General features: G+C 42.6%; 1 protein-coding gene across 2 annotated transcripts in view; it reads right to left on the bottom strand.

Moving 5' to 3' along the window:
* Positions 1–24,384, bottom strand: part of POU6F1 (POU class 6 homeobox 1) — a 39,493-nt gene that overhangs the window by 8,826 nt on the left and 6,283 nt on the right. Inside the window, exons 2-5 of one of the 2 annotated variants that reach the window (XM_072991071.2) lie at positions 9,081–9,180; positions 7,559–7,763; positions 4,562–4,683; positions 1,649–1,874 (exon numbers count right to left, since the gene is read on the bottom strand). In XM_072991071.2, coding sequence (XP_072847172.2) covers positions 1,649–1,874; positions 4,562–4,683; positions 7,559–7,763; positions 9,081–9,134 — 607 coding nt within the window. In that variant the 5' untranslated portion in view covers positions 9,135–9,180. The remainder of the gene's footprint in view (positions 1–1,648; positions 1,875–4,561; positions 4,684–7,558; positions 7,764–9,080; positions 9,181–24,384) is intronic. The other variant, XM_072991072.2, reaches the window with a different exon arrangement.

The following is a 24,384-nucleotide window of genomic DNA, read 5'->3' as shown; positions in this document are numbered from 1 at the left end:
AAATCTCTCTCTCTCTCTCTCTCTCTCTCTCTCTCTCTTTTCAGTTTCCAAGTTTCTCTCTGCTGCTGAAAGGTGTTGCTTGATGTACCCCTATGGTTGCTATGGCGTCGCTCACAACTGACAGCAGTCACTGTGTTTTCCTGACTAAGCAATGCTGTCTTAGAAGAATTTGTAGAGGTTCTGGGTTGAGGCCAACACACCTGCTGAGGTTCAGCAAATATAACATTTGGCTCATGGAGTTTTACATGACCTCTGGCATGCTGCTGTGCCCTCTTGGAAGGAACAAGGTCTCTCCTTGTGCAAAGAGGTTCTGGATACTTTCTTGCAGAAACCAATAACACATAAACAAGTCACTGTATGTGTTGTTTGACTCAACAGGATTCTGAACTGAAACATTACTTCTTTAAAATATATCAATGGAGTAAAACTGATTTGCTTGGAATTTCTAGCTCTGAAAGTGACCAGGCATAACTGCAACAGATAATCTATTGGGCATGTTAAGAGCCTCAAACAGAATTTGCTACCCCTATGGAAACTGATTCATGAAGGGAGTTCTGCTACCCATGTGAACTCATCCATTCACTGCAGGGGAGGCGGTGGAAGTGCCTCCCACTGGATTTGATCCCTCTACTAAAGTAAGTGGGAAAGCTCAGTCACAGTATGAACATGTCTGTGAACAAGTACAATAACAACATAAGTTGCCTATGTCAGCTTCTTGCAATATTCTGACAGCCTATAGCATCTAGTCCAGCCTTCCATTTCCCAACCCAGAGGCATCTGTCAAGCAGGATATGTGCAACGGCAGGTTTCCTTTCATGATCTTGAACCACTGGTATTCAGAGGCACGCTGCTCTGCTTATTGGAGGCAATAGATATTAATTGTGTCTAATAGTCTTTATTTTTCAAGAATCTGTCTATTCTTACTTTTAAATCAATGACCACGTAGAGACAGTGTGATCTCTCTGCTTAGCTAATAAAGCTAAAAACATCACCAGATGCTCCTTCCAATGAGAATCCCTTTTAGATGAATGCTCTTGAACTGACACCATCTTTCATAAGGCACACAAAATCTTTCAGGATCTTCCTAGAGCGATTCTGTGCATGAAATGGGGTCACTGCCCCAGTAAGTGCTTTTTGCCCCCAAGGCAATGTGAAAGGCACTCCTCTCAAGAGTTGCAATTAATTCCTCTCCCACTAGTTTCAAGAAGGGTGTGAAGACGTAACTCTTCAAATTGGCGCTCTGAACTGTTTCCCTGATTTCTGTAACAATTGCAATTGTTTTTATTATTGTGATTTTAATTATTTTTATCAGGAGTTCAATGGCTTAATTTTATTTTGTAAGCCGCCCCGAGTAGACATGGTCTAGAGGGGTGGGGTAAAAATCAAATAAATAAATAAATAAATAAATAAATAAATAAATAAATAAATAAATAAATAAATAAATAAATAAATATTAATTGCATACTCTGCTACTCCTCTGTTTTTAGCTGGTTTGTAATGTTATTTTAACCTGTTTTTGTGAGACCTGTTAGCTGCCTCGATGGTTACATTTTTTTAGGAGAAAGACAAAGTATAACCTTAAAGAAGGAATCAATGGATGAATGGACGAACAAACAAATGAATGACCTTCTAGGAAACAGTGGGTTACCTTGCAAATTGGCTATAGGTGATTTGAATATTCCCCCAGTAGGAGAGGCAGCCGTCAATCCTGGGAGGGCAGCCACCGTTGCTGCAGGAAATGTCCACACAGCCAGCCCCTGCTGACTTGCCACTTGACCTGCAATACTGATGGGGATAAGAAGAGGTTGAGTAACTGCCCCTGCTGGAACCATTACGCCTGTCACAACTGTTGCTAAGTTTTCCTGAGTCAAGACCTGCAAAAGTAAACAAGATTTAAAAAAGAAAAGGGAAAGAACAAGATCAACGCCACTGCAGACAGCCATCAGTGCAGCAGTCACGTTCACGAGCCCACTGGAGGCCCGGCCCAGCCAGGAGGCGCCTGACTGAGCTGTGCCATGTGTGGCTTTGGCCGCCCCGTGCCAGCAACTGGGCAGAGCCCACTCTGTAACACCCAAATGGGGGGGCTTGGTGGCAAAGTCCGCGTTCTTGTCAGACGGGGACGTTGTGGACAGCCCTGACAAGTCACTCTAGGCTGCCTTTCAAGCAAACCCATCACCGCCACCCCAGCAAAATGCCAAGCAGCAAATCAGAGGAAACCACCGTTGCCCACTGCTGTGCTTCCACTAGAGCAGTGGTTCTTAACCTTTGTTACTCAGGTGTTTTTGAACTGCAACTCCCAGAAACCTCAGCCAGCAGAGCTGATGGTGAAGGCTTCTGGGAGTTGCAGTCCAAAAACATCTGAGTAACAAAGGTTAAGAACCAGTGCACTAGATTTCACCACCACCACCACCACCTCAACAGCTTGAGAAGATCCTGAATGACCCTCTGGCACAGGAACAGAAGGCCCGTTTGTTCCTGTTTGTGTGAGTCACACAGAGTAGTGCAGCTGTACCACATGCTTGATAGAGCTCCTGACCACTGGTTCGCCTGCAGATGTACTTGACAGCCAGGGTCCCTAAGATTTTCAAGACATAAACTGCAACCCAATATTGGGCTTGCTCCTCATTAAACTATGTAGCCAATTTGCCTGCTAAGAACAGCTCCCATTCCAAGAAGGAGGCTGAACCATCCTCACCAGAGGATCCTTCATCAGTTCTATACCAGCAGGCTGGAATGCTTATTTTGGAAAATGAAAATACTCTGCTTCTCTTTGGAGCTACAAATGGCACCACAGAGAGATCTGAGGAGGAGAAGCAGAAGGAAGGAAAAATTGTTTTCCTCTAGATGACCGTGGTTCCCAACGTTGGGTAACCCAGGTGTTACTAGACTACAACTTTCAGAAATCCTGGCCAGCACAGCTAATGGTGAAGGCTTATGGTAGTTTTAGTTCAAGAACTTCTGGGGATCCAAAGCTGGAAACCACTGGTCTAGAATGATATGGAGTGCACACACTAAATAGCACATCATACGCCCCACCTATTTCTTAGTGCCTCAGCTTCAGTTCTTAGCCCTAGGGGTTGACATCCTAGCATTTATATGCTGTGACTTGGGACCATTGCTCTCTAGATAAATGCCAGAGCAAGGAAAGAGAAAGATTTAGTGCTGAATGTCTTCCAAGCTGAAAAAAACAGAACCAAAGGCCTTTCCGCACAACCACTGGATCCTGATCCAACTGCAATTTATTGGCCTGTGTGTGGCACCTCCCTGTGTCCCAAAGCAGTGCAAAAAGTAATATATCTCATCCCAGCATAAAACAGTGGAAGTTGTGGGGAGGGGGCTGTCTTGATGTGTGTCAGATAAAAGTACAACCACAGAAAAAGATCAAAATTTACTGCAAAAAAATCATTTTTATGCTTAGAACTAGAAAAAAGCAAAGCCAGATGAACACTACATTTTTCAAGCTTTTCATTTTTTCCCCAGTTGCATTGCCCTTCTCCAGGAAAGATACACAGTAAGTAAATAAAAAACTACCTGTCAATGTAAAAAGGTGGAGGGAAAGAGGGAATATCTTTAAAGTAGGAAGATGTGGCCCTCCAGTCATTATTGGAGAGCAATTCTTATTAAAACCCACAGAAGATGTAGGCTGGGACTGATTTTATTTATTTTGTTTCATTTCTAGGCCGCCTTTCTCCCAGTGATGGGGCTCCAAGGCAGCTCATAATGTTAAAATAAGTAATCCTAAAAACACAATAAATGGCAGATAAAAAAGCCACTAAATTACAAAAATTGATGTAAATCACAGTCTAATAAAACATGGTTTCTGAGCAATAGGCAAAATATTAAACCACCTAAGAACATTTTTACACTTTAAGAACAATAACAAATGCGAATATATTCATTGTGCGGAAAGGCCTTGAGATGTCCCTCAGTTTTCCTGAGCTTGATGACATGTGAACACCTTGATTATTAAGGAACTGCAAGAAACATCTGTTCTGAGAGAAAAAACATCTGTCTCAACTCTGAAACTCAGTTTTTACAGGTCAAGGACAAGTTTATTTTCAAGGCAAAAGTTTTCTTGTGTATGACCTGGAGCAGAACAGTATATCCATTGTACCCTGACAAGAGGTGGTATAGTTGTATTGTATGCAACCTACAGCACTCTGACCATGCTAAACAGACAACGAAACAAAGAAAACAGCCACTAAGAAACAATGGAAGAAGGCATTTGATTTCTACAGAGTCTTCTTGGACAGACACTTTTGAAATAGACATGCTTGCTAGAGCTCCACATGACATAATTCTTTCAAAAGAACTGAACTCCTAAATGCTAGAGCGCTGATGATTTTGGATGTCTGTTCAGTAACTGCAACAACTCCATGACGGGGTGTGTGTGTGTCTTTCGACAACTGTTTTTCTAGTTAAGGATCGTGCCCACGTGTGGCTTTTTGACCCACTGCTGGTCACTCCCACCCCACTGGAGAAATCAAATGCACCGTTTCCTCTGTTCTCTGGCCAAGAGGCTTCTTTCCACAATATGGACACAGAACTGTAGAGTAGTTACCTGTGGTGTTGTTTGGACCGTGACGGGAGTTATTGTTTGTGTTTGCTGGCTTGTTACTTGATTGAAGGGAAGAACTCCGGGGATGGGTGCAGGAGTTACTTCAGGCAATGATTTAACTTCACCTTGGGGAGGAAGAAAGAAGTTACACTCTTTACCCATGCAGATGTATCCAAAGCATGTCAAATCACCTATTACTAAGGCTTGAAGACTACATGCATAACAAGTGGCCTTATCACCATTGGCACCTCCTCCACATCAAAAAAAGGTGAGGCACAATTTAGGCTTAAAGGTTATGTCAGTCTTTATCAATCTTTTTAAAACCATGTCCCCTTGGGAATAACCATAAACATCTCACGCTCCCTTCAAATACGCCTCCCCTGATAATGTTATTAGAAACCTCAGATACTGTACTATGATTAAAATCAAAACAAAGTATCTGTAAATTTAGAAAGAGCCTGTGCAGACGGGTATATATCTCACTATTTGGGCTGCTTTTGGTGCAGTTACTGCAGCCCGCCGAATGATGGCCACAGGAAAAGGTGGAGAAGGGGACTATTTCATGTCCCCAGACCCCTAAATTGAGTGGCAAATGACGGCATCTCTCCCCTCCCCCACATTATTTTTGTCTTAGTGGTTGCTTGGGAGGAGGGAGGAGACGTGTGGAAAGTAAATAAATGCAAGCACTGGATTGGAGACTGTCTCTCTGGAAGCAGCATTTCCTGATTAAAATGGACCCCTGACTCTTCCCAAAATGTGAGCTTCTGCAGCTTGCCATCCTGAAGCTGAAAAAGCATATTTACAGTGGTCCTAGATTTCTCAGGTTGCTAACTCTGGACACTACATCAAGTGGATATCTTTATGTAAATCTGGGCTAAAGCTCTCTGTTCCTAGATTTAGAGCTGTTAGAAGTCTTTGAGAATCTGGGGGTGTGCTTTGCCCCAGAGGACATGCAATCCCAGACTTTGCGAGAAGGCTCCTCCAAATGCTTTTAAGAGTCAAACCTGAACAACAGGTGTGGTACTCCTCAGAACAACAGATCACTGGGGTGTGTAACTCTGTACTCAGGATAGCTGATTAATTTTTAAAGCCACCGTAGGGAACAGCATAGGAGTAAGTTACTTTAGCCTGATCAGCTTCACATTTAAATTGAGCCTCAGAAAGGGGACTCAGGGGCATTCCGGTCCCATTAGCTGAATCCATTAGATTGCTGGATGAGGTTGGATGGCAATGGCCATCGACTCAAGCCCAGAGCCAAAGGGCAAGAGATTTATTTATTTATTTATTGGACTTACATACCGCCCCATAGCGCTACAAGCACTCTCCGGGCGGGGATGCAGGGGGCTGCAGCCCAATTACATTTGGAAGGCCCCAGGGTCTCTACCCCGACTCTAGGTAGAATCTACCCAACCAGGCAGTCATGTGATTTGGAGAAAACGAGTAATCTCTTGCTTCCTTCTGTATAACCATAATGGGGCAACTGCTGCTCTCTAGGCTGAGCCACTTGACATGGACTTGGCACCAGCCAATGGAATTCCCTCTTAACCAGCTGCCTTCTGCTCCCGCTCACCTGTCCACAACCAGCCTGGTCTACTCTGCTAAGGCAGCCTTTGTCCCTTTGCTTATGAAGCCCTACTCTGAGGTTGGCACTCTGTCTGCACATGAACTGGGCAGCCCACTTGCCGCCATCCATCACCGCCACCCAAATCCTCCACTCACAGCCTGGTCCAGGAACAGAGCATCAGGAAACAGGCCGTGGACATGCACACGAGCAAGTGGCTTTGGCTGGTGAATGGTTCATCCCTTGTCTGAAATCCTTCTGACATCCCAAGACCAACCACTTGGCTTTTCAGTCACTCCTTCCTTCCTTCCTTCCTTTGTTGTTTGTTTGTTTTTTCTAATCACAGAAGATACATTAAGATTGAAAAGGCAGAAGAACTGCCAAACGTCTGATGACGGGGGCTGTGCTCTGAAAGCAGTACCTCCTCCTACAGAAAGGAGCACCAGAGATATTAGCAAGCATATCAAGACCAGCTTCAAGGTGATGGTTCTAACATATAAAGCCCTAAATGGTTTGTGACCTTGATACCTGGCAGGACACCTCCTTCCAACGAGAACTGGCCATCCTACTCGCTCCTCCCAGGCTGGAAGTTTTCATTTATTTTTTATTTATTTTATTTCTAGACCGCCCAGAGTGGCCTTGGCTGCCAGACTCTGGAACTAACATCTTCCCCCTCTCTACCTGGCCTCTTTGTCCCTGGTGACTTTTAAGAAGCTCTTAAGAACTTGGCTATTCCAATAGGCCTTTTACCCCATTTCATCAACACCACCCAGCGGAATTATTAGCCATTAAGGCTACAATGCCACCATTTTAAATGTTTTGAGAAGTACCCAGCTTCTGGGGGGGGGGGGCAATGTGTAGCCTGTATAATTAACTTGTCAACCACCCAAAAAGTGCTTTAAGTGCTATGGGGCAGTACAGAAGCAGCATACTTTGCTTTGCTTTTTTATGTGTTTTAATTATGTTTTATTATGCTAATATTTTATATTAATGCTTTATTATAAGGTTTTTTGTGTAGGTTTTGACTGACAGACAGATAGATAGGTAGATAGATAAAGCAGGCAGGAAGACAAATATGAGAAAGCCAAACCCTGGAGTGTCACCTGGGGAAGACGTGGTCTGGGAGAAGACCTTCCGAGGCACCAAGGTCCAGATCTGAGCTACAACCCTGATTGTAAAAAACTCAACACCCACTTCCCATAACACAGGAAACAGCAAGCATTTTCCAAACACAGAATCTTCTTTTTTTCTGCAAAGGGACCTTTATGAGGCTAAGGGGTCACTCACTTAGCTGACCTCGTTCTGACCATTCTCCTCTGAAGCAGTCCTTTGGCACATTATAATTTCACCCGTATCTTATAATTTTAAAAGGTCCAAACATAATCCTTTGGAGGAAGGGGATCCACAGAAAAATGGAAGTACCCAAAAGGACTACTTACCACCTGACTCTCCACAGGCCTTCTCTGAGTTTGGCTCTACTGTTTCCCTTCCTGTTTCATTAGATTCTGGAGGGCAGCTTGTAGGAGCCTCCCCACCTCCAGCTGCTGTTGTCTTCTTAGTTTTCTCTTCGTTCTCTGCTGGGAGGGGCGCATCCACCCCCACCTCTAGTACCCTAATTGTTTCGTGACCTGACATCACAATCACCTGAGGAGAGACAGCAAAGAATGAGAAGGACTGGCCCCAAGTTCAAATGAGCTAGGTGGACCAGTGATCTGATTTACTGTGAGAGGTATGTATGTTTATGGCCACTGAGCATGCACGGTGGCCACAGGTATGGCTGCAACACAACCCTACCACTTAAAACCCAGGGCTCAACTCTACATTACACTGGAGCTCTGGAGCTTAACTCCTACAGGTGAGGGCCACAGGCCATGAGCAACTGATGTCTGCTTGATTCTGAACAGGAAAATGAAACTGGGGTGGGATGAATTACATCCAACATCCTCAAATCTGAACAAGTGGGGAGACTTTCTGAAGTTGCATTCTATTATATCAATCATCCTCACCTAATGTTCTCCACAGGGATTAGACTACAACACACATCATTCCCAACCATAATGATGATGATGATGATGATGATAATAATAATAATGATAATAATAATAATAATAATGTGACACTAATTCAGTTCTAACTTATGGCAACCTTTTCCAGGGATTTCTAGGTACAGAATACTCAAAAGTGTCATCTGTGAAGATGTTCAGTCATCCAGGTGAGGTTATCTGGAAGTTGAGTCATGGCAACTGGACTTGTTTCTCGTTAGGTTGAAACGTTTTGCTACTCAGACTGGAGAAGCTCCTTGGATGAGCAGCAAAACATTTCAACCTAACAAGAAAGAAGTCCAGTTGCCATGACGCAATCTCCAGATAATATTCAAAAGTGGTTCATGACTTCTCTCTTCTCCCCACTCGTGACTGTGCAGCTTGCCCAAGACCACATAGGCTGGTGCTTCTGCTACAAGACAAAGTAAAGAATCAAACTCCTGACCTCTGGCTCCATAGCTAAGTACCAATCCCACTGAGCTGTCTAGGTAGCATGGGAATCTCTATTTTCATTGTCTCTTTAATCTTTGTTTGCTTGTTTGCAAAACTCAAAATATCCTTGTTCCCTTTCTGATCTGAATGCACATGTATTCCCACCTCAGGGCCAGTGACCACGTTAGTTGAGGGCAATGTGAGGTATATTCCAGCTCACCAGAGGGCAGCCAAACAGGCAACAGGTAGATGTCAACGATGTGTACAAGAGATACATATATGCAAACATACAAACAAGGCAAAGGGTGGTGGTGGGATTTAATGAGTTTTCTGCAGAACAGGTAGCTTAATGCAAATAAATGGCACCTCAATTGTTATGGAGAAGTCTCTGGTGTTGATCACTTTCACAAAACTCTGCCCATGGTCCCTGTGCCCCTGCAGCATCTCTTGACGCCATCCCGCCTGTGAGACACAGAGAGTCACCCACCTGCTCATTTACTGTCATGGAAGCTTCTTGTGGGGGAACAGTTTCAGTGTCCATGACTGATGGCTGGAAAATGTAGAGGGCACTTCTGGTGGGTCACATACTGCAACAAGAAGACACACCCAAACACACACGTCACTGGGACAGTGCCTACTACAAGCCGGTAACAATTATTGCTTCACACAGGAAGGATTTAAGGCGCTGCTGACGGAGTTTGATGGCCTGTTTAGTAAAGTTTTTACAAGAGGAACAGGAGGCTGGTTGGTGCGATTCGCCCAGACAAAAAAGGCATGAATCGTGGCCATCAGAAACAGGCAACTTATTTGTGCACGAAGTGCAACTCTTAAACGGCTCTGCGGGGGCCATAAAAGGCCAGAAGGAAAGAAAAAAAGGGGGGTAGGAAAGTAGTGGTAAAGGGTCTGAAAATCTCTAAAAGTCTTACAAAAACAGTATTATGAAACAGTCTACAACAGCAATACGATCTATTAAATTTCCTCAGGAAAAAGAACCAAGATGCACGAATGGAGAGCTCAGTAGAAGATGAGACCTCAGCAGCGGCAAAAAGGAAGTGAGGTAATCGCCAGGACGGGCAGACCCCGTGCACTAGGGGGGCAGGTCCTGGTGAACGCATGTTTGAGCTCTAGAATATTCCAGAGACCCCTGCTCAGGCGCAGATTAAACCCATTAGTGTGCATTCACAGAGACCACGAAGAAGAACACAAGTATTGAGCGCTATACATTGCATGGTCTCTGGCTCCTGCTAGTGTCGCCAGTTCTGGTAAATATACCCTGGAAATACATATAAATACAAATTTATGGGGCTTTTTATTTAGTATAATCAGGCAGCAGATAAGTGAAACCGGGGAAACTGATCCTATGGATTGGGGGAGCTGTTTCCTACTGTAGTCTATAGATCCCAAGTGCCTCTTTTCCTACCCTGCAATGTAATTCTGAGTCTGAAGAGCTGAACTGATTTAACAAAGCTAGGTATTTTCTGATCAACTCCTTGTAAATGTGCAATTCCTGACCCCCGACAACAGTCACAACCACTCAACTAAAGCTGCAGGTGCAGTTATTTTTCAAGATGCCAAAGTAAGAGAAATCTAGGCAACAGAATAAATACTCTATCCCTAGTCTATCATGTTCCAATCAAGGAGAAAGCTTGCTGTTTCTTAAGTTGCAAGAATTATGGATTCCTCAGAAAAGAGGAAGAACTGGATATAATACAACAAATGAAAAGGGGTATGTGATCATGGTGAAAGCTGGCAAACAAGTTCTGATCCAGAGACTTTCCATATGAAGTCAAATCCTTCATGAAACCCATAAATCATTTTTTCTCTTATATTATCATCTTACATGCTTCATCTTGAGCTTTCTTGCGTTAGACTGCTACCAGAGAGAGAGAGAGATCTTATTAGAAGCACCAAAGTTCCTCTCGAACTTTTCCATTAAATTGTTTGGACATGTACTGTCCCTTTACTGCTTGGAAAAGTAATTGCCTTTATAAAGCATCTTATGCATTTTTTATAAGGAATATCTACAATGCTCTTAGCAAGCTTGCCTGGATGACATTCAAATCTAGTTGATGTGTGCAGGAAGACATTCTTATTTTTGCATCCTATACAGGGAGACCACAGGTTCCAACAACTGAGATCATCAAAATGGCAGCACTTGAGAAAATATTGTACGCTGGAAGACTGAATGCTGAAGACACTATCTCCTACTTCCTTTATTCACTTTTCCTGCAGTCTATATTTTAGAAGAGTGGTTCCCAACCTTTAGTTCCCAGATGTTCTCGGTCTGCAAGTCCCAGAAATCCTGGACAATGCAGCTAGAGGTGAAGCCTTCTGAGAGTTTTAGTCTACGAACATCTGGGGACCCAAAGCAGGGAACCACTGTTTACAGGGAACCACTGTTTTAGAACAATGTCTCAGCATCATAGTGTTCTGTCATTCTTCAAACGTTCCCTTCTCCCTCCCGTTCTCACAGTCCTCCTTCTACTGCACCAGCTGAAGATCAGACAATCTGTGTTTATTATGATACTTTCAGTACAGTATTTTCCCCAAATCTATTTCCCAATGTTTCGTTTCAGACTGACCTTTTTCTAGTCTTCTATGATTTTTACACAAGCATGCACTATGTGTTTACAGTGGCAGACAGTAGAAACAGATTTACAACTCCACCTCCTATAAATGAAAACTTGTCAGGTTTGCAGCTATATACAGTGTTGAGTTTGTAACAATGCAATGCCCCTTCATTCAACTTCTTAATTCAACTCTGCAGCGAGCTATGAATTATGTGTGCGCACAATCTATTTGTACCTTGTTTCTCTTTCCAAAAGACATTCTAAAGCAACTAACATCATATGAAAACAATGATAAGAACATTAAACACTGTGTCTTATGTTCTAGCATAATTTTGTGTGATACAACTGTTGTGGGCATTACACCAGCCCAGAAATTTATAGAGCTCTCCACTGGCACAAAGCTGCATGAATTATAAAGCTGTCTGCTCAAGCATCTTCACTCCTCTCTCATGCTGCACAAGCATATACTTCCTTGTTCTAATGGTCCCCAGTATATCAGCTTCCATCTTGGCCCTTACCTGCTGTAATGGCAGCAGGGAGTACAGTGTTTTGTGCCAGCACGAGTTCTCCAAGGACCCACCTCCTTCGTTGCTAAAGACCTCATGCTAAAGACTCCTTGCTTGGAACGCTCAAAGGCCCACCGGGAGAATACAGAGACAAAGAGGTGCTAGACTCCAGGTTAGCCAGAACAGGATCTCAAAATGAAGCCAATCTTCACCGAGATGTTGTTGTCTGAGCAAGGTCTGCACCACAACATAAGGCTCTTGTCTGCTCTAAAAGCTATGGGAGCAGGTTTTCTGCCTGGGAGCTGTCCAAATACTGCAGATCTGGACTCCGGATGACAGCAACTTCTTACTGCCAGCTCTTGCCTCACTTTAATTAATGTGTTTAATTTTAATTAATGGTGTTTTAATCAATTGTGTTTTTATTATCCTTTTATTATTCTGTTTTAATGATAAACCCTTAATGTACTTTTTTTATACATGTATATTTATTTTTTGCCTTGTGTTCCTCTATTGGAAGAAACACAAGATATACATAAGTAAGTAAAGTAAAGTAAGTAAGTAAATTGCTGCTTCCTGGCAACTCTACCTTCATATTCACTGAGCACATCTTCCTGCCTCACAGTTTCGAAGGGTCAGGCCAGGTCACCAGGAATTGCAGTTGGGTGAGGGTGCTGAGAACTCTGTTAGCAATCCACAGCCCCACATAGACCCCTAGAACAACCAGAGTTCCCTTGGAAGAGAGAATGGCTATTTAAGACCAATTTAAGTTTGCGCTGTGAATATGTCTGGGGTGGGCTGTGGGGAAGACCGAAACACTTGTACCCTCAAAAGGAAGCTCCTATATATATGGAACCATAGTAAGGAAGCCCATCGAAAGAACTACTGTTAGATCTACTCATTTCTGAATATGAATGTGACCACAAAGCCCGAAGATAGCCACAGTACGATAACTGGCACGCTAAGAGATTTATCATTTGCAAAGAGACTCAGATCTTTCAGTCCCTCCCCCTGGGACAGAGTCAAGCAGAGAGCTATTTTTTGATGCTGCGCAGAGACCAATTAGCAAGAAGAGGCTATTAAAACAGATACTTCAGAATGTCAAGCTCTGTGCATGTTCTGTGGCTCACAAGTGGGCTGGATCTCATTTAGCAGACATTCTGCTGGCTTGTAGTAGCATTTTTGTCTTGCTTCTTCACACATTTTTGCCATTAATGGGACAAATATATATTTTTGCCCAGATGGCAATGCTAAGTGTGCAATGCAAGAAAAACAGCCTTTTCGCAGCAGATGGTGCCAAAGAGATGAAAAATTAAAAGGAGAAGGGAAGGGGGTGGTTTCAACACTTCTAGCCTCGCAGTGAATATAATTTCCAAGTTTAATTATAATTTCCAATGAGTCAGAAATATAAATGTCCCAGATAGAATTCCAGGGGGAATCTTATCTCAAACACACCACAGGTAAGAAGAGCATTGTCTGCTGAGAAGCACTCACTTTTTATCAGAAAGAACAGTCATGATTGAAACAGTGTCCCAGATCTTATTTAAATCCAAGGGAGCTGACCTTTAACCAGAGAGTAAGACAGAGTCAGACCTAGGCAGAAATGCTCTTCCAGTTAGAGAAAGAGGATTTCCAAGAAAGCTAAAAGCATGCTGATAGAGGTGTTGCTTCTTCTGTCTGTACTTCTGCTATAATGTGTGAAAAGTTCACCTTATATGGAGGGAAAACGTGCCTTGATTCTCCAAGAGGAGATTCACAAGTTACATGTAACAATGGGATGCCAAAAGAGGAAGTCAATCGTATTTCATTTCCTGTCCTTGCTTTAGGACTAGCAATCCAACTCTTGAAGAGCCCTGCCAAACGGCCATTGTCCAAGAATCCAAGTATGCCATTTCTGCTACCCTGTTTCCCTTAAGACCTAACCTGAAAATAAGCCCCAGTATGATTTTTCAAGGGACGTGGTGCCTCTGTGGGTTAAACCACAGAAGCCTCTGTGCTGCAAGGTCAGAAGACCAGCAGTCGTAAGATCGAATCCATGTGATGGAGTGAGCTCCCATCGCTTGTCCCAGCTCCTGCCAACCTAGCAGTTCAAAAGCATGCAAATACAAGTAGATAAATAGGTATTACCTTGGTGGAAAGGTACAGTAACGGTGTTCCGTGTCTAGTCGTGCTGGCCACGTGACCACAGAAACTGTCTATGGACAAACACTGGCTCTGCGGCTTGGAAATGGGGATGAGCACTGCCATCTAGAGTCAGACACGACTGAACTAAATGTCAAGGGGAACCTTTATCTTTACCTTTATGATTTTTCAGGATGCTCATAACATAAGCCCTACCCCAAAAATCAGCCCCAGTTAAATGAAACCCCGCCCTCCACCATTGTGCAGCAACCGGAAGAAGATGACAGGACTGCATTTGAATAAATGTAGATCATTGTACATAAAAAAAAAAACATCCCCTGAAAATAAGCCCTAATGCGTTTTTTTGAAGCAAAAATTAATATAAGACCCTGTCTTATTTTCAGGGAAACACGGTGTGTGCCATTTTGGCATTTGACTTATAGGGACCCTTTCTAACCGGAGTTTTCAAGGGATGGGAGAAATTTAAGGAGTAGTCTAACTCACCCACAATGAGTTCTTATGGCCAAACTGGGATTCAAACTGAGGTCTTATGATTCCAGTCTGTAATTGTGCCCAGTCCAACATACTGCCACTCCTACAACATAGCAGGTTTTAAACAACTCATTCATATCAGTTAAGATTCATCCGAATCTCTGTAACAATACTAACCTCTGGCCAAAGGAGGGAACAGAAGAACCAGTTACACAAGCTATGAAGTTTCTTGACCAATAATAAGCCAGAGCAGGTTACTTGACAGCCTTACACGAGTTTCCTAAGATGCTTAAAATTCTTTTTTTATTTCTGTCTCTCTCTGTCTCAGCAACACAGAGACTACTCACTCTTTTAAAAAATTATATCAATACAGTATTAAGACTTTTTAAAAAGTGCTTCTTCACGCAGCACATAGATAAATCTGGGATTCACTATCACAAGTTGTAGTAATGGTCACTGATTCGTACAGCTTTCACAGGTTATGGAGCACAAGATTACAAATAGCTGTGAAACATGATGGCTATGGACCACTTCCAGAATCATGGATACTATTTCTGCTACTACCATCCATTGCTAGGGAACACAAACTAATATCTGGGCTAACATCTGGTTTGTGGGCTTCCCTGATCCATTCCGTTCTTAGCCTAGATAAGCCTTCAATCTAATCCAGCAGGGCTTTTCCTATATCCTTATGAACCGCATGGAGAAGGAGGCCCATTGTGGGCATCTTGCCTAGAGGCTCCCCAAAACATGAACCTGGTGCTGCGTATTGCAGATAAAGCAAGAATTTCTACGTGAATATCTACAGCAAAGCATCTGCAGCAGGGATGTAAGTTCCCACCTATCCTATTGGTTCAAGATGATTCATAAACAGGAGAGTAGCTGAGATCAAGAAAGACACCTGACAATTTCTGAAACTCTCACCATGCCCTGAAACTAGTGCTTACATTTTTAAATACTGTCAGGCACTTTTGAGCAGGCATGGGAGCGAGGATTATTTTTAAAACTGCATTTATTGTATATACAAGATCTGCACTATACGGAGATGGCTGCATTTCATCCCTGAGATACAAAATTTCGCTGCATGAAACAAAAAGCAGAGCCATGTTATGGCTAGCTGTAAAAATAATCAAAGCAGATGGGAAACTGCTGTGCTCTGCCATTGCAGTCTTTGGATCATATCTGGCTACTCCCCAATATCCTTTGCTTCTAATCTTATCCAGGATTACTCATTCTCTTTCCTGGAAAGTCTGTGCTGGGATGGGCCAGCTAACAAAAGCCTTTGTTGGCAAATTCCCTGAAAACACATTTACAAAACACAAAGTGTGGGGGGGGGAGGGAGGGAGAGGAGTCCAAAGCTATGAAGCATGCTGTCATCGGATCTAGCTGCTTGACTCAACTGTTAAGCTGAAGTAAAACAAACCAAAGTGGTTGACAATAAACAGGCACTGAATGCGACATAGATGTGTGGTAGAAAACGCTGTCTTCATTTGACTTCAGTTCACCGTAAAACACAGGAGCAACATTCCATGTTTACTATTAACATGCTAATTACAGTCCCCTGCCAGCACAGTATTTCTACTTACAGTTGTATCATGATAAAAGAAAACTCACTAAATGTCTGCAGCCACTCACTTGGGAGGGAGTGCCATTGAACTCAGGAACACTGAGCAGACGCTTATAGGGCTGCACAACAAACAAGTCATTCACATTCCCTTACAGTATTTGTTTGTTTATAGAATTGCACATCCATGTAATAGCATTCCTTCTCATTCTAAGAATGAGGAAGAAAAGGCAAGAAACTGTTGAGATTTTCTTCTACACAAACAATTTGTAGGCCTGAGATGAACTTTAAGCAGCACATCTTCAAAGAGACAACAGGCTCTCTAGACCACTGGTTCTTAACCTTGGGTTACTCAGGAGTTTTGGACTGCAACTCCCAGAAGCCTTCACCACCAACTGTGCTGACTGGGGTTTCTGGGAGTTGCAGTTCAAAAGCATCTGAGTAACAAAGGTTAAGAACCACTGCTCTAGACAACAGTGCTGAGGTTAAAGACCTGGAACCTCCCTGTTTAGAAGTCTAGTTCTGTGCTAAATATCCCATATCTTATAGGAATATATGCATACCCTGTACTTTTTTTACTTACATACTTTTACACAAACACATGTGGAAGGGATTACAATATACTTTGTAGAAGATAGATGGGGAGATTCTTATAATTATCATTTGCAGCTCATGTGAAGCTTCTACTGACTACGACAAAACCCACCAGGAAGCCTCCAGGGCAACCTGAGGTAACATACATGAACTTTCAATATTCTAGATCCAGTTTCAGCATTCTCTTCTGACTTTGAACCTTTCCACCAGAAGCAGGCCACGATCACTGAAGTTCTATAAACACAAGGACTAGAAACATATGAATACTGATCTCCATTTCATGTTAGTGCCAATGTGTTAAAGAAAAGCTTGATCACATCATCTCCTAATTTTTACCTTCATCTTCTCTGTTTAGACTCTGCGTATCAATGCTCTCTAATGAAACAAATGTGAACACATTACGTGGAATGATATCTCACTGAATTTGTAATCAGGGTGTGAGTGGTCTTACACTGATATCCCAAAATGCAGTTACATACCTTGAAACAGAGAGAGATAAGGAGGATATACATGCAAACTAAATATTCATGTGCAAAGAAAAAAATAACATATAAGGTTAATGTGGCAAACAGAGATGAATGGTTTTTTTCTATACAATATACACAATAAATTTTTCCTGTCGGTTTTACATATTTGATTACTACGCTTGGATGTGCACAGTGCAATTTTATCCATGCTTATTAAGAAGCAAGCCCCATTTATGTCAATGGTATTTACTCTCGGGTAGCTCCGTTGCAACGTTATCTGTTTGACCAGATTTTGCCCACATTTGAGAGCCCATCAGTTGGTCAAGATTCTGAAATTTAATTGAATAAAAAGTGTATAGAACTAGAAATGACATCCCAAACATGCAATCACGATTTTGGTCAACTATGCTGCAAGAAATAAGCCTCTCCAAGTGATAAGGCAATGAATGATGTCATTTAAAATTAACAGGAACTCTCAAAAGTCTAAATCAAATCGTCTGGATAAACATTGTAATTGTTGAAATGGTTTGTCTTTGCAGAGCTGCCTGCAAACAATGCAACAAAACAAAACAGCTAATTCATAGCAATGAAAGCTGACAGGTAAATTATGGGAGCTATTGTCCATAACATAGCAAACTATGGCAAGTGCTTAAAGAAACGGGAGTGCCTGACCACCTTATCTATCTCCTGAGAAATCTATATGTGGGACAGGAAGCAACAGTTAGAACTGGACATGGAACAACTGATTGCTTCAAATTGGGAAAGGAGTACGACAAGGATGTATATTGTCTCCCTGCTTATTTAACTTATATGCAGAATACATCATACAAAAGGCCGGATTGGATGAATCCCAAGCCTGAATTAAAACTGCCGGAAGAAATATCAACAACCTCAGATATGCAGATGATACCACTCTGATGGCAGAAAATGAGAAGGAATTAAAGAACCTCTTAATGAGGGTGAAAGAAGAGAGCACCAATAATGGTCTGAAGCTCAACATAAAAAAAACTAAGATCATGGCCACTGGTCCCATCACCTACTGGCAAATAGAAAGGGAAGATATGGAGGCAGTGACAGATTTTACTTTCTTGGGCTCCATGATCACTGCAGATGGTGACAGCAGCCACGAAATTAAAAGACACCTGCTTCTTGGGAGGAAAGTGGTGACAAACCTAGACAGCACCCTAAAAGCAGAAACATCAACTTGCCAACAAAAGTCCAAATAGTCAAAGCTATGGTTTTTCCAGTAGCAATGTATGGAAGTGAGAGCTGGACCATAAAGAAAGCTGACCACCAAAGAATTGATGCTTTCGAATTGTGGTGCTGGAGGAGGCTCTTGAGAGTCCCCTGGACTGCAAGGAGAACAAACCTATCCGTTCTGAAGGAAATCAACCCTGAGTGCTCACTGAAAGGACAGATCCTGAAGCTGAGGCTCCAATACTTTGGCCATCTCATGAGAAGACTCCTTGGAAAAGACCCTGATGTTAGGAAAGTGTGAAGGCAAGAGGAGAAGGGGACGACAGAGGACGAGATGGTTGGACAATGTCATCGAAGCAACCAATATGAATTTGACCCAACTCTGGGAGGCAGTGGAAGACAGGTTCATGGGGTCACGAAGAATCAGACATGACTTGACTAAACAACAATTTTTCATACGAATGAGCTTTTTAAAGCTCTAATATTATGCATCTTACTGTCTCTTTCTTGCTCTGACAGTTGTACTTTCCAAATAACTAGTTCTATCTTTGTCTTCAAGGGGACGTGCTGGCGCTGTGGGCTAAACTGCAGAAGCCTGTGTTGCAGGGTCAGAAGACCAAGCAGTCGTAAGATCGAATCCACGCGACGGAGTGAGCACCCGTTGCTTGTCCCAGCTCCTGCCAACCTAGCAGTTCGAAAGCATGCAAATGCGAGTAGATAAATAGGTACCATCTCGGTGGGAAGGTAAACAGCGTTCCGTGTCTAAATCACACTGGCCATGTGACCACGGAAAGATTGTCTTTGGACAAACGCTGGCTCTATGGCTTGAAGAGCGGGATAAGCGCTGCCCCCTAGAGTCAGACACGACTGGACAAAAAAATTGTCAAGGGGAACCTTTACCTTTACCTTTTTATCTTTGTCTTCAGAGTATGGTACAGTTCTTTGAACTGCTAACTCAGAGATGCAGACTGCTAAATTAAATGTGCTTTACACTTCAGGAAGTGTGCACAGGAAATTTACATATTTGTATTTATATTAGAAATCAGAATTTGGCAGAGCTACTTTCTTGGACTACAACCAACACGGGCAGTGATCATTCTAGTTGAGGGATTTTAGATGGTATAAACCAAAAAGTTACTTTTAAAGCTCTGCTATGAATATACTTCCCAACTGCAGTAAGACCCACAGTAGTAAAACGAAACAATAGCCAACAGAAGGGTTTAAGAAGGAGGCACCACATTGGATTAACACTTGTTTGTGTGCATCTGAGTATGTAAACTCAAATACTGTACAGCAAATAAAGTTAACCTACAGAATAAAGTTATACAGAAATGTTTGATCTGCATGTTTGAGGGAAATGACACCTTGTGTTTTCTCCTGATTCCTGCAATTTGCTGGATTTGTGGTTGATCTTGCATGGGAGGGTGCTGTACCCATGGCTGAGCATCAATAGAAGACTTCTTAGGTTTCTTTGGTTTGGCACCAACCGGTTTCAGAGTAGATTTCAGTGTCGGGGTTGATTGAGATGCCAATCCCTGAGGATTTAGACTTAGGCATTTTTGGCTTAGATTTAGGTGCTGGCAACAAACACAAAGAGTTGGCAGCAGAAGAGACTGGTGGTGGTTGTGAACCCTGTGTCTCATCCATTTTGGATGGGAGATGAAGAGATTGGTCCCATAAGAAAGATTTAAGGCTCTGTTGGTGCAGCTTGATGGCTTATTTAGTAAAATTTTTACAATGGGAGCAGGAGGCTGGTTGATGCGATTCTCCCAGACAAAAAAAAGGCAAGAATTGTGGCCATCAGACGCAGGCAACTTGTTTGTGCACGAAGTGCAGTTCTTAAATAGAGGGAAGGGGGGGAATTAGTGGAAGGAAAACAAAACAAAAAAATCCAAATCTAAATCTCATAGAATAACATTCTATTCTCAATAACAGCAATGCGATTATTATATTTCCTAAGGAAAAAACCCAGAATGCGCGAACTGAGAGCTCAACGGAAGATGAGACCTCAGCGGCAGCAAAAAGAAACGGAGGTAATCGCCAGGAGGGGCGGCCCACTAGGGGGCTAGGTCCTGGCGAACGCATGTTTGAGCTCTAGAATATTCCAGAGACCCCTGCGCAAGTGCAGAATACTGTAAACTCATTAGTGTGCATTCACAGAGACCACAAAGAATAATCCTGCAATTTTCTGGGTTTGACCTCCATTTCCCCCCGCCCCCAAAACACACATACACAAATTAGATAACAGTGTATCACTCCTGGGACATTCTGATGCATCTATTCAAGTTTTTTTTATCATAAATAATCTTGAATGAAAAAAACAAGTCACCACCGAAGAACATCACCAAAGCCTCTGGGTATGACAAAATGTCACTGTTTATTTAAACATACCAGTTTACCACTTTACATGGTTCTCTTCTCTCTTTTTATGGCAAAAACAGCGCTGTAAAGAAAGCTTGGCTAAGAGATGGGCCCAGAAATACCAGGGAAGCTTTGTGATTAATGGCCTGATCAAACAGGGTTTTGTGGTGGTGGTTCCTGTTGCTCTTTTTTTACATCATCATCACCATCATCATCATCATCATCATCATTATGATGATGTGATCAAGTACATGGTTCCTTCCTGACCATTGCTGGGCCAGTTTTCTGAACTCAGATCATGACATCTTCATAAAGCCACACTGTAGGAGTATATAATCCCTTTTGTGCGTGCGCGCACACACAGCTTGCATGTTAAGTACAGTGACAATAATTTTTCGTGTTCTTTTTTAGATTCTGCAGTGAGTTTAGGGCTGTATCAGCTAGGCAATGGCTCCCAACCTTGGGTCCCCAGAGTTCGTGGACTAAAACTCCCAGAAGCCTTCACCACCAGCTGTGCTGGCCAAGATCTCTGGGAGCTGTAGTCCAGGGACATCAGGGGACCCAAGGTTGTGAACTATTTTAGAGAATAATGTGACAGTACTAAAACGTATCCTCTCGTGAGTTTTCTGATATTTGAAGCATATTACCTAATATCCCTCTTCTATTCTGACATTTTCAATGCCGCTCCACTTTTGGTGGCATGGTTTCACTGTCCTTTCATTGGCACTATTCAAACTACGATTTGCCCTCCATTATTAGATTATCAATATTCCTACTTCAGGGCTTGAACTGACTGTGAATTGTTTATAATGGTGCAACAGCTATGCTAAATACACACCATAACAGCTTTATAATGGTACGGTATGTTTTAGAGATACCATTGTACAGTGGGGTCTTGACTTGAGAACTTAATCCGTATTGGAAGGCGGTTCTCAAGTCAAAAAGTTCTCAGGTCAAATCTGCATTTCCCATAGGAATGCATTGAAAACCATTTGATCCGTATCTGCTCTTTTCCGTCCACAGAAACTAATGGGAAGCTGCTATTCTGCCTTCAACCACTAGAGGGGGATATTTTGTTTCTTTTTTGCTTAGGTCAAGAAAGGTTCAGGGAAGGCAGGGAAAATACAGTCCAGGCAGTCCAGTACCAGGCAGTCTGAAGACTGTCTCCCAATCCACTCTCTAAACGCTGGGAGGAGTGAGGAAGCAGACAGGCACCCTTTTCACTGGCCAACAGTTAACTGAAAGTTCAAATTTTGCACTTTCCCTGCCTCCCACGTGGTTTTTTTTTCGGTTCTTAACTCAAATCTAAGTATGTAAGTCAAGTCAATATTTTCCTATGAGAGTGGTTCTTAAGTCAAAATGTTCTTAACTCGAGCTGTTCTTAAGTCAAGACCCCACTGTATCAGGGAAAGAAATGCTGGAGAAGGTACCAGAGTGAAGGAGGCAGAGGGCAGGGCAGAGAAATAAGCAGAGGGGGACATGGGTGTATGTGTCCTGACAGGAAAGTATCACTGTTTCCATCTTCTGTGTGAACAGAGGAACCTCAGTAACCAGGAATGAAAGACCACATCGGTGTAGATCAGGGGTGTCCAACCTTTCACCTTCCCTGGGCCACATTAAAAGATGAAAATTTGGTTTGGGCTGCATGGGGGGCAGCCCTAGCCTTCCTCCGCAGCCCCACTCCAAGCGCACTTACCAGCAGCTGCAATCTTAGACAGCAGAGGCTGCCAGCTTCGACTCCGGCGACTTTATGGGGCCGGGAGGGCGTCCACCTATTGACGGGGACAGTGCACTGCAGTCACACATCCCCCCTTTTTCCACTCCCACTCCTTCCTTCCTTCCCTCTCTCCCCCTCTACTGTTGTGACATGTCCCGGCCACATTCTGGCCGCAAGCACCGACACTGTAACTTGAAACTTTGGAATTTCTTTAAAAATAAAAAATTGCACTGGGCCACATTACGAGCTGACCTGGGCCGCATGCAGCCCTCGGGCCGCAGGTTGGACAAGCCTGGTGTAGATCCAAAGAGCAAACAGTACTGTTACTGAAACCTGAAACAATCAAGATGCCTAGTTGGTCTCTATGCTGGAACTTAAACACAGTTGCCATATGTACTGGCTATCTCAGATCAGTTATTATGTGACTCATGGTGATACTGAAACATAACTGTAGAAAAACAAGGTAATATCAATAAACTTTATTTGCATAATATGGAAAACCCATGATAATCTGCATAATATGCAAATATGCACTTTCTGCAAATAAAACTAATATGTAGATTAGGCCACCTGGATTTGGAAGACTGGAATAGGGCAAACCTGCGCGGGCAGGCCATGGCTTCAGTAATATGCCTCAATATAGACTTTAAAAAACAACATTTTCCAATGGAATTAAAAGAAAACTGGACAGAATAATGATGCAATTTTTGCTGGCGTGTGTGAGGCAGGGGAACAGAACATCTCAAGACTTCATTGTAATTATCACATTTGTTTTTTGTTTTTATTTTCACTTTTTTCAGTTAAAAAAGCAAGATTCTATTACTCTTGTTATAGAGCAAAACTGTAGGCATCTTGCTTTCAGCAAAAAAAGAAAGCACCAGAATAAATTCTGAGCCATATTATACTGGCTTTTCTCTTTCTGAATCAACTCTACAAAGGTGCTTAAAAGAGGGGATTGGGGTCCACTTGTGATAGTAGTTTTATGAAAATAAAGCTACTATCATAACATTTGTTCATTTCTGCAGCAAAACCTGAAAAAGGAATGAAGAGATGAAAGTGATTTCTTGATCTCTAGAGAGAAAGCATGGAGAGGAGAGAAGAGAGAGCCTGGCTTCTTACAGATCAGTATGGGAGATAACATGCAAATACAACATAACATTAAATGTGAGTAATATATTCATGTTTTAGACTGTGGAAGGGAGAAGCTAGAGTCTGTAACACTCTAGTCAACCAATGATGATTAACAGGTTTTGAATATCAGTATGCAAATCTTTTATATTTTTCATTTCCTCCTATATAAATTATTCAAAAATTACCGAAGTCCAGTTGCATTTCATGTTCTTTAGACTATGCATTTCTTATAATGGAAAATCACCAACCAGACCTCTCTCCTTTGCAAATATACAGACTGGAGAATTACCAAACCCAGCCTTAGGACATGTCCTGACGAGTATATAGATCACTATTGTATTTGGATGGCTGTTCGTATGGTTTGGTTCGAACCAAATGATGGCGTCCACACATTTCCATTGAGATACAATCCATCATGCCCCTTTAAGAGCTGTCCCACTCCTTTCTGGCACAGCACTAGGGCATGCATTATTTTTTTGCATGATTTAGCACAATCCTAACTTGTTGTATAGCTTGTGCAGATGGTTAGTTCACATCCAAATGCAGCTATGGGTGCCATTATCTGAGGTGACAGCCCTGTGACATGATAGGTGGGCTGTGGCATTAAAAGGGAAAAGCACAGAAACCCTCTCCTCCATTTTCATCTTATTTTCAATGTTTTCCTGACACAGCAAAATTCTAATCCCATGCTAGGTTGATGCATTGCTCCCTCAATATACCATTTAATTTATTAAACAATTTTTTAAAAAAAAGAGGAAAGTCACTGCAGCCAGCTAATGACAACCCTGAGAAAAGGTGGGAAAGAAAGCTATGTCAACTTCATGGACTCTGCCCCCACAAAACTGTGTAGCCCCAGCAGAGCCCTGGCTGAGGAGAAAGGCAGGAAAAAGGGAGGTTACCTCCCTTAAATCTTCCAACCTTTCACCCTAATGTCTTCCCCTTGTACTAGTATCTCTGCTGTGAGCTTGACCTGCCACTGTTGTCCTCCACTGTTGCCTCCTTACTGGCAAGTAAACTGGATAAACCTTCCTCACAGATAAATCAGGTAAACCTGCTCACAAGTAAACTAGAGAT

Source organism: Pogona vitticeps, chromosome 2 (assembly GCF_051106095.1).
Source record: "Pogona vitticeps strain Pit_001003342236 chromosome 2, PviZW2.1, whole genome shotgun sequence".
NCBI lineage: Eukaryota > Metazoa > Chordata > Lepidosauria > Squamata > Agamidae > Pogona > Pogona vitticeps.
This window is presented reverse-complemented; position numbering and strand designations above follow the sequence as displayed.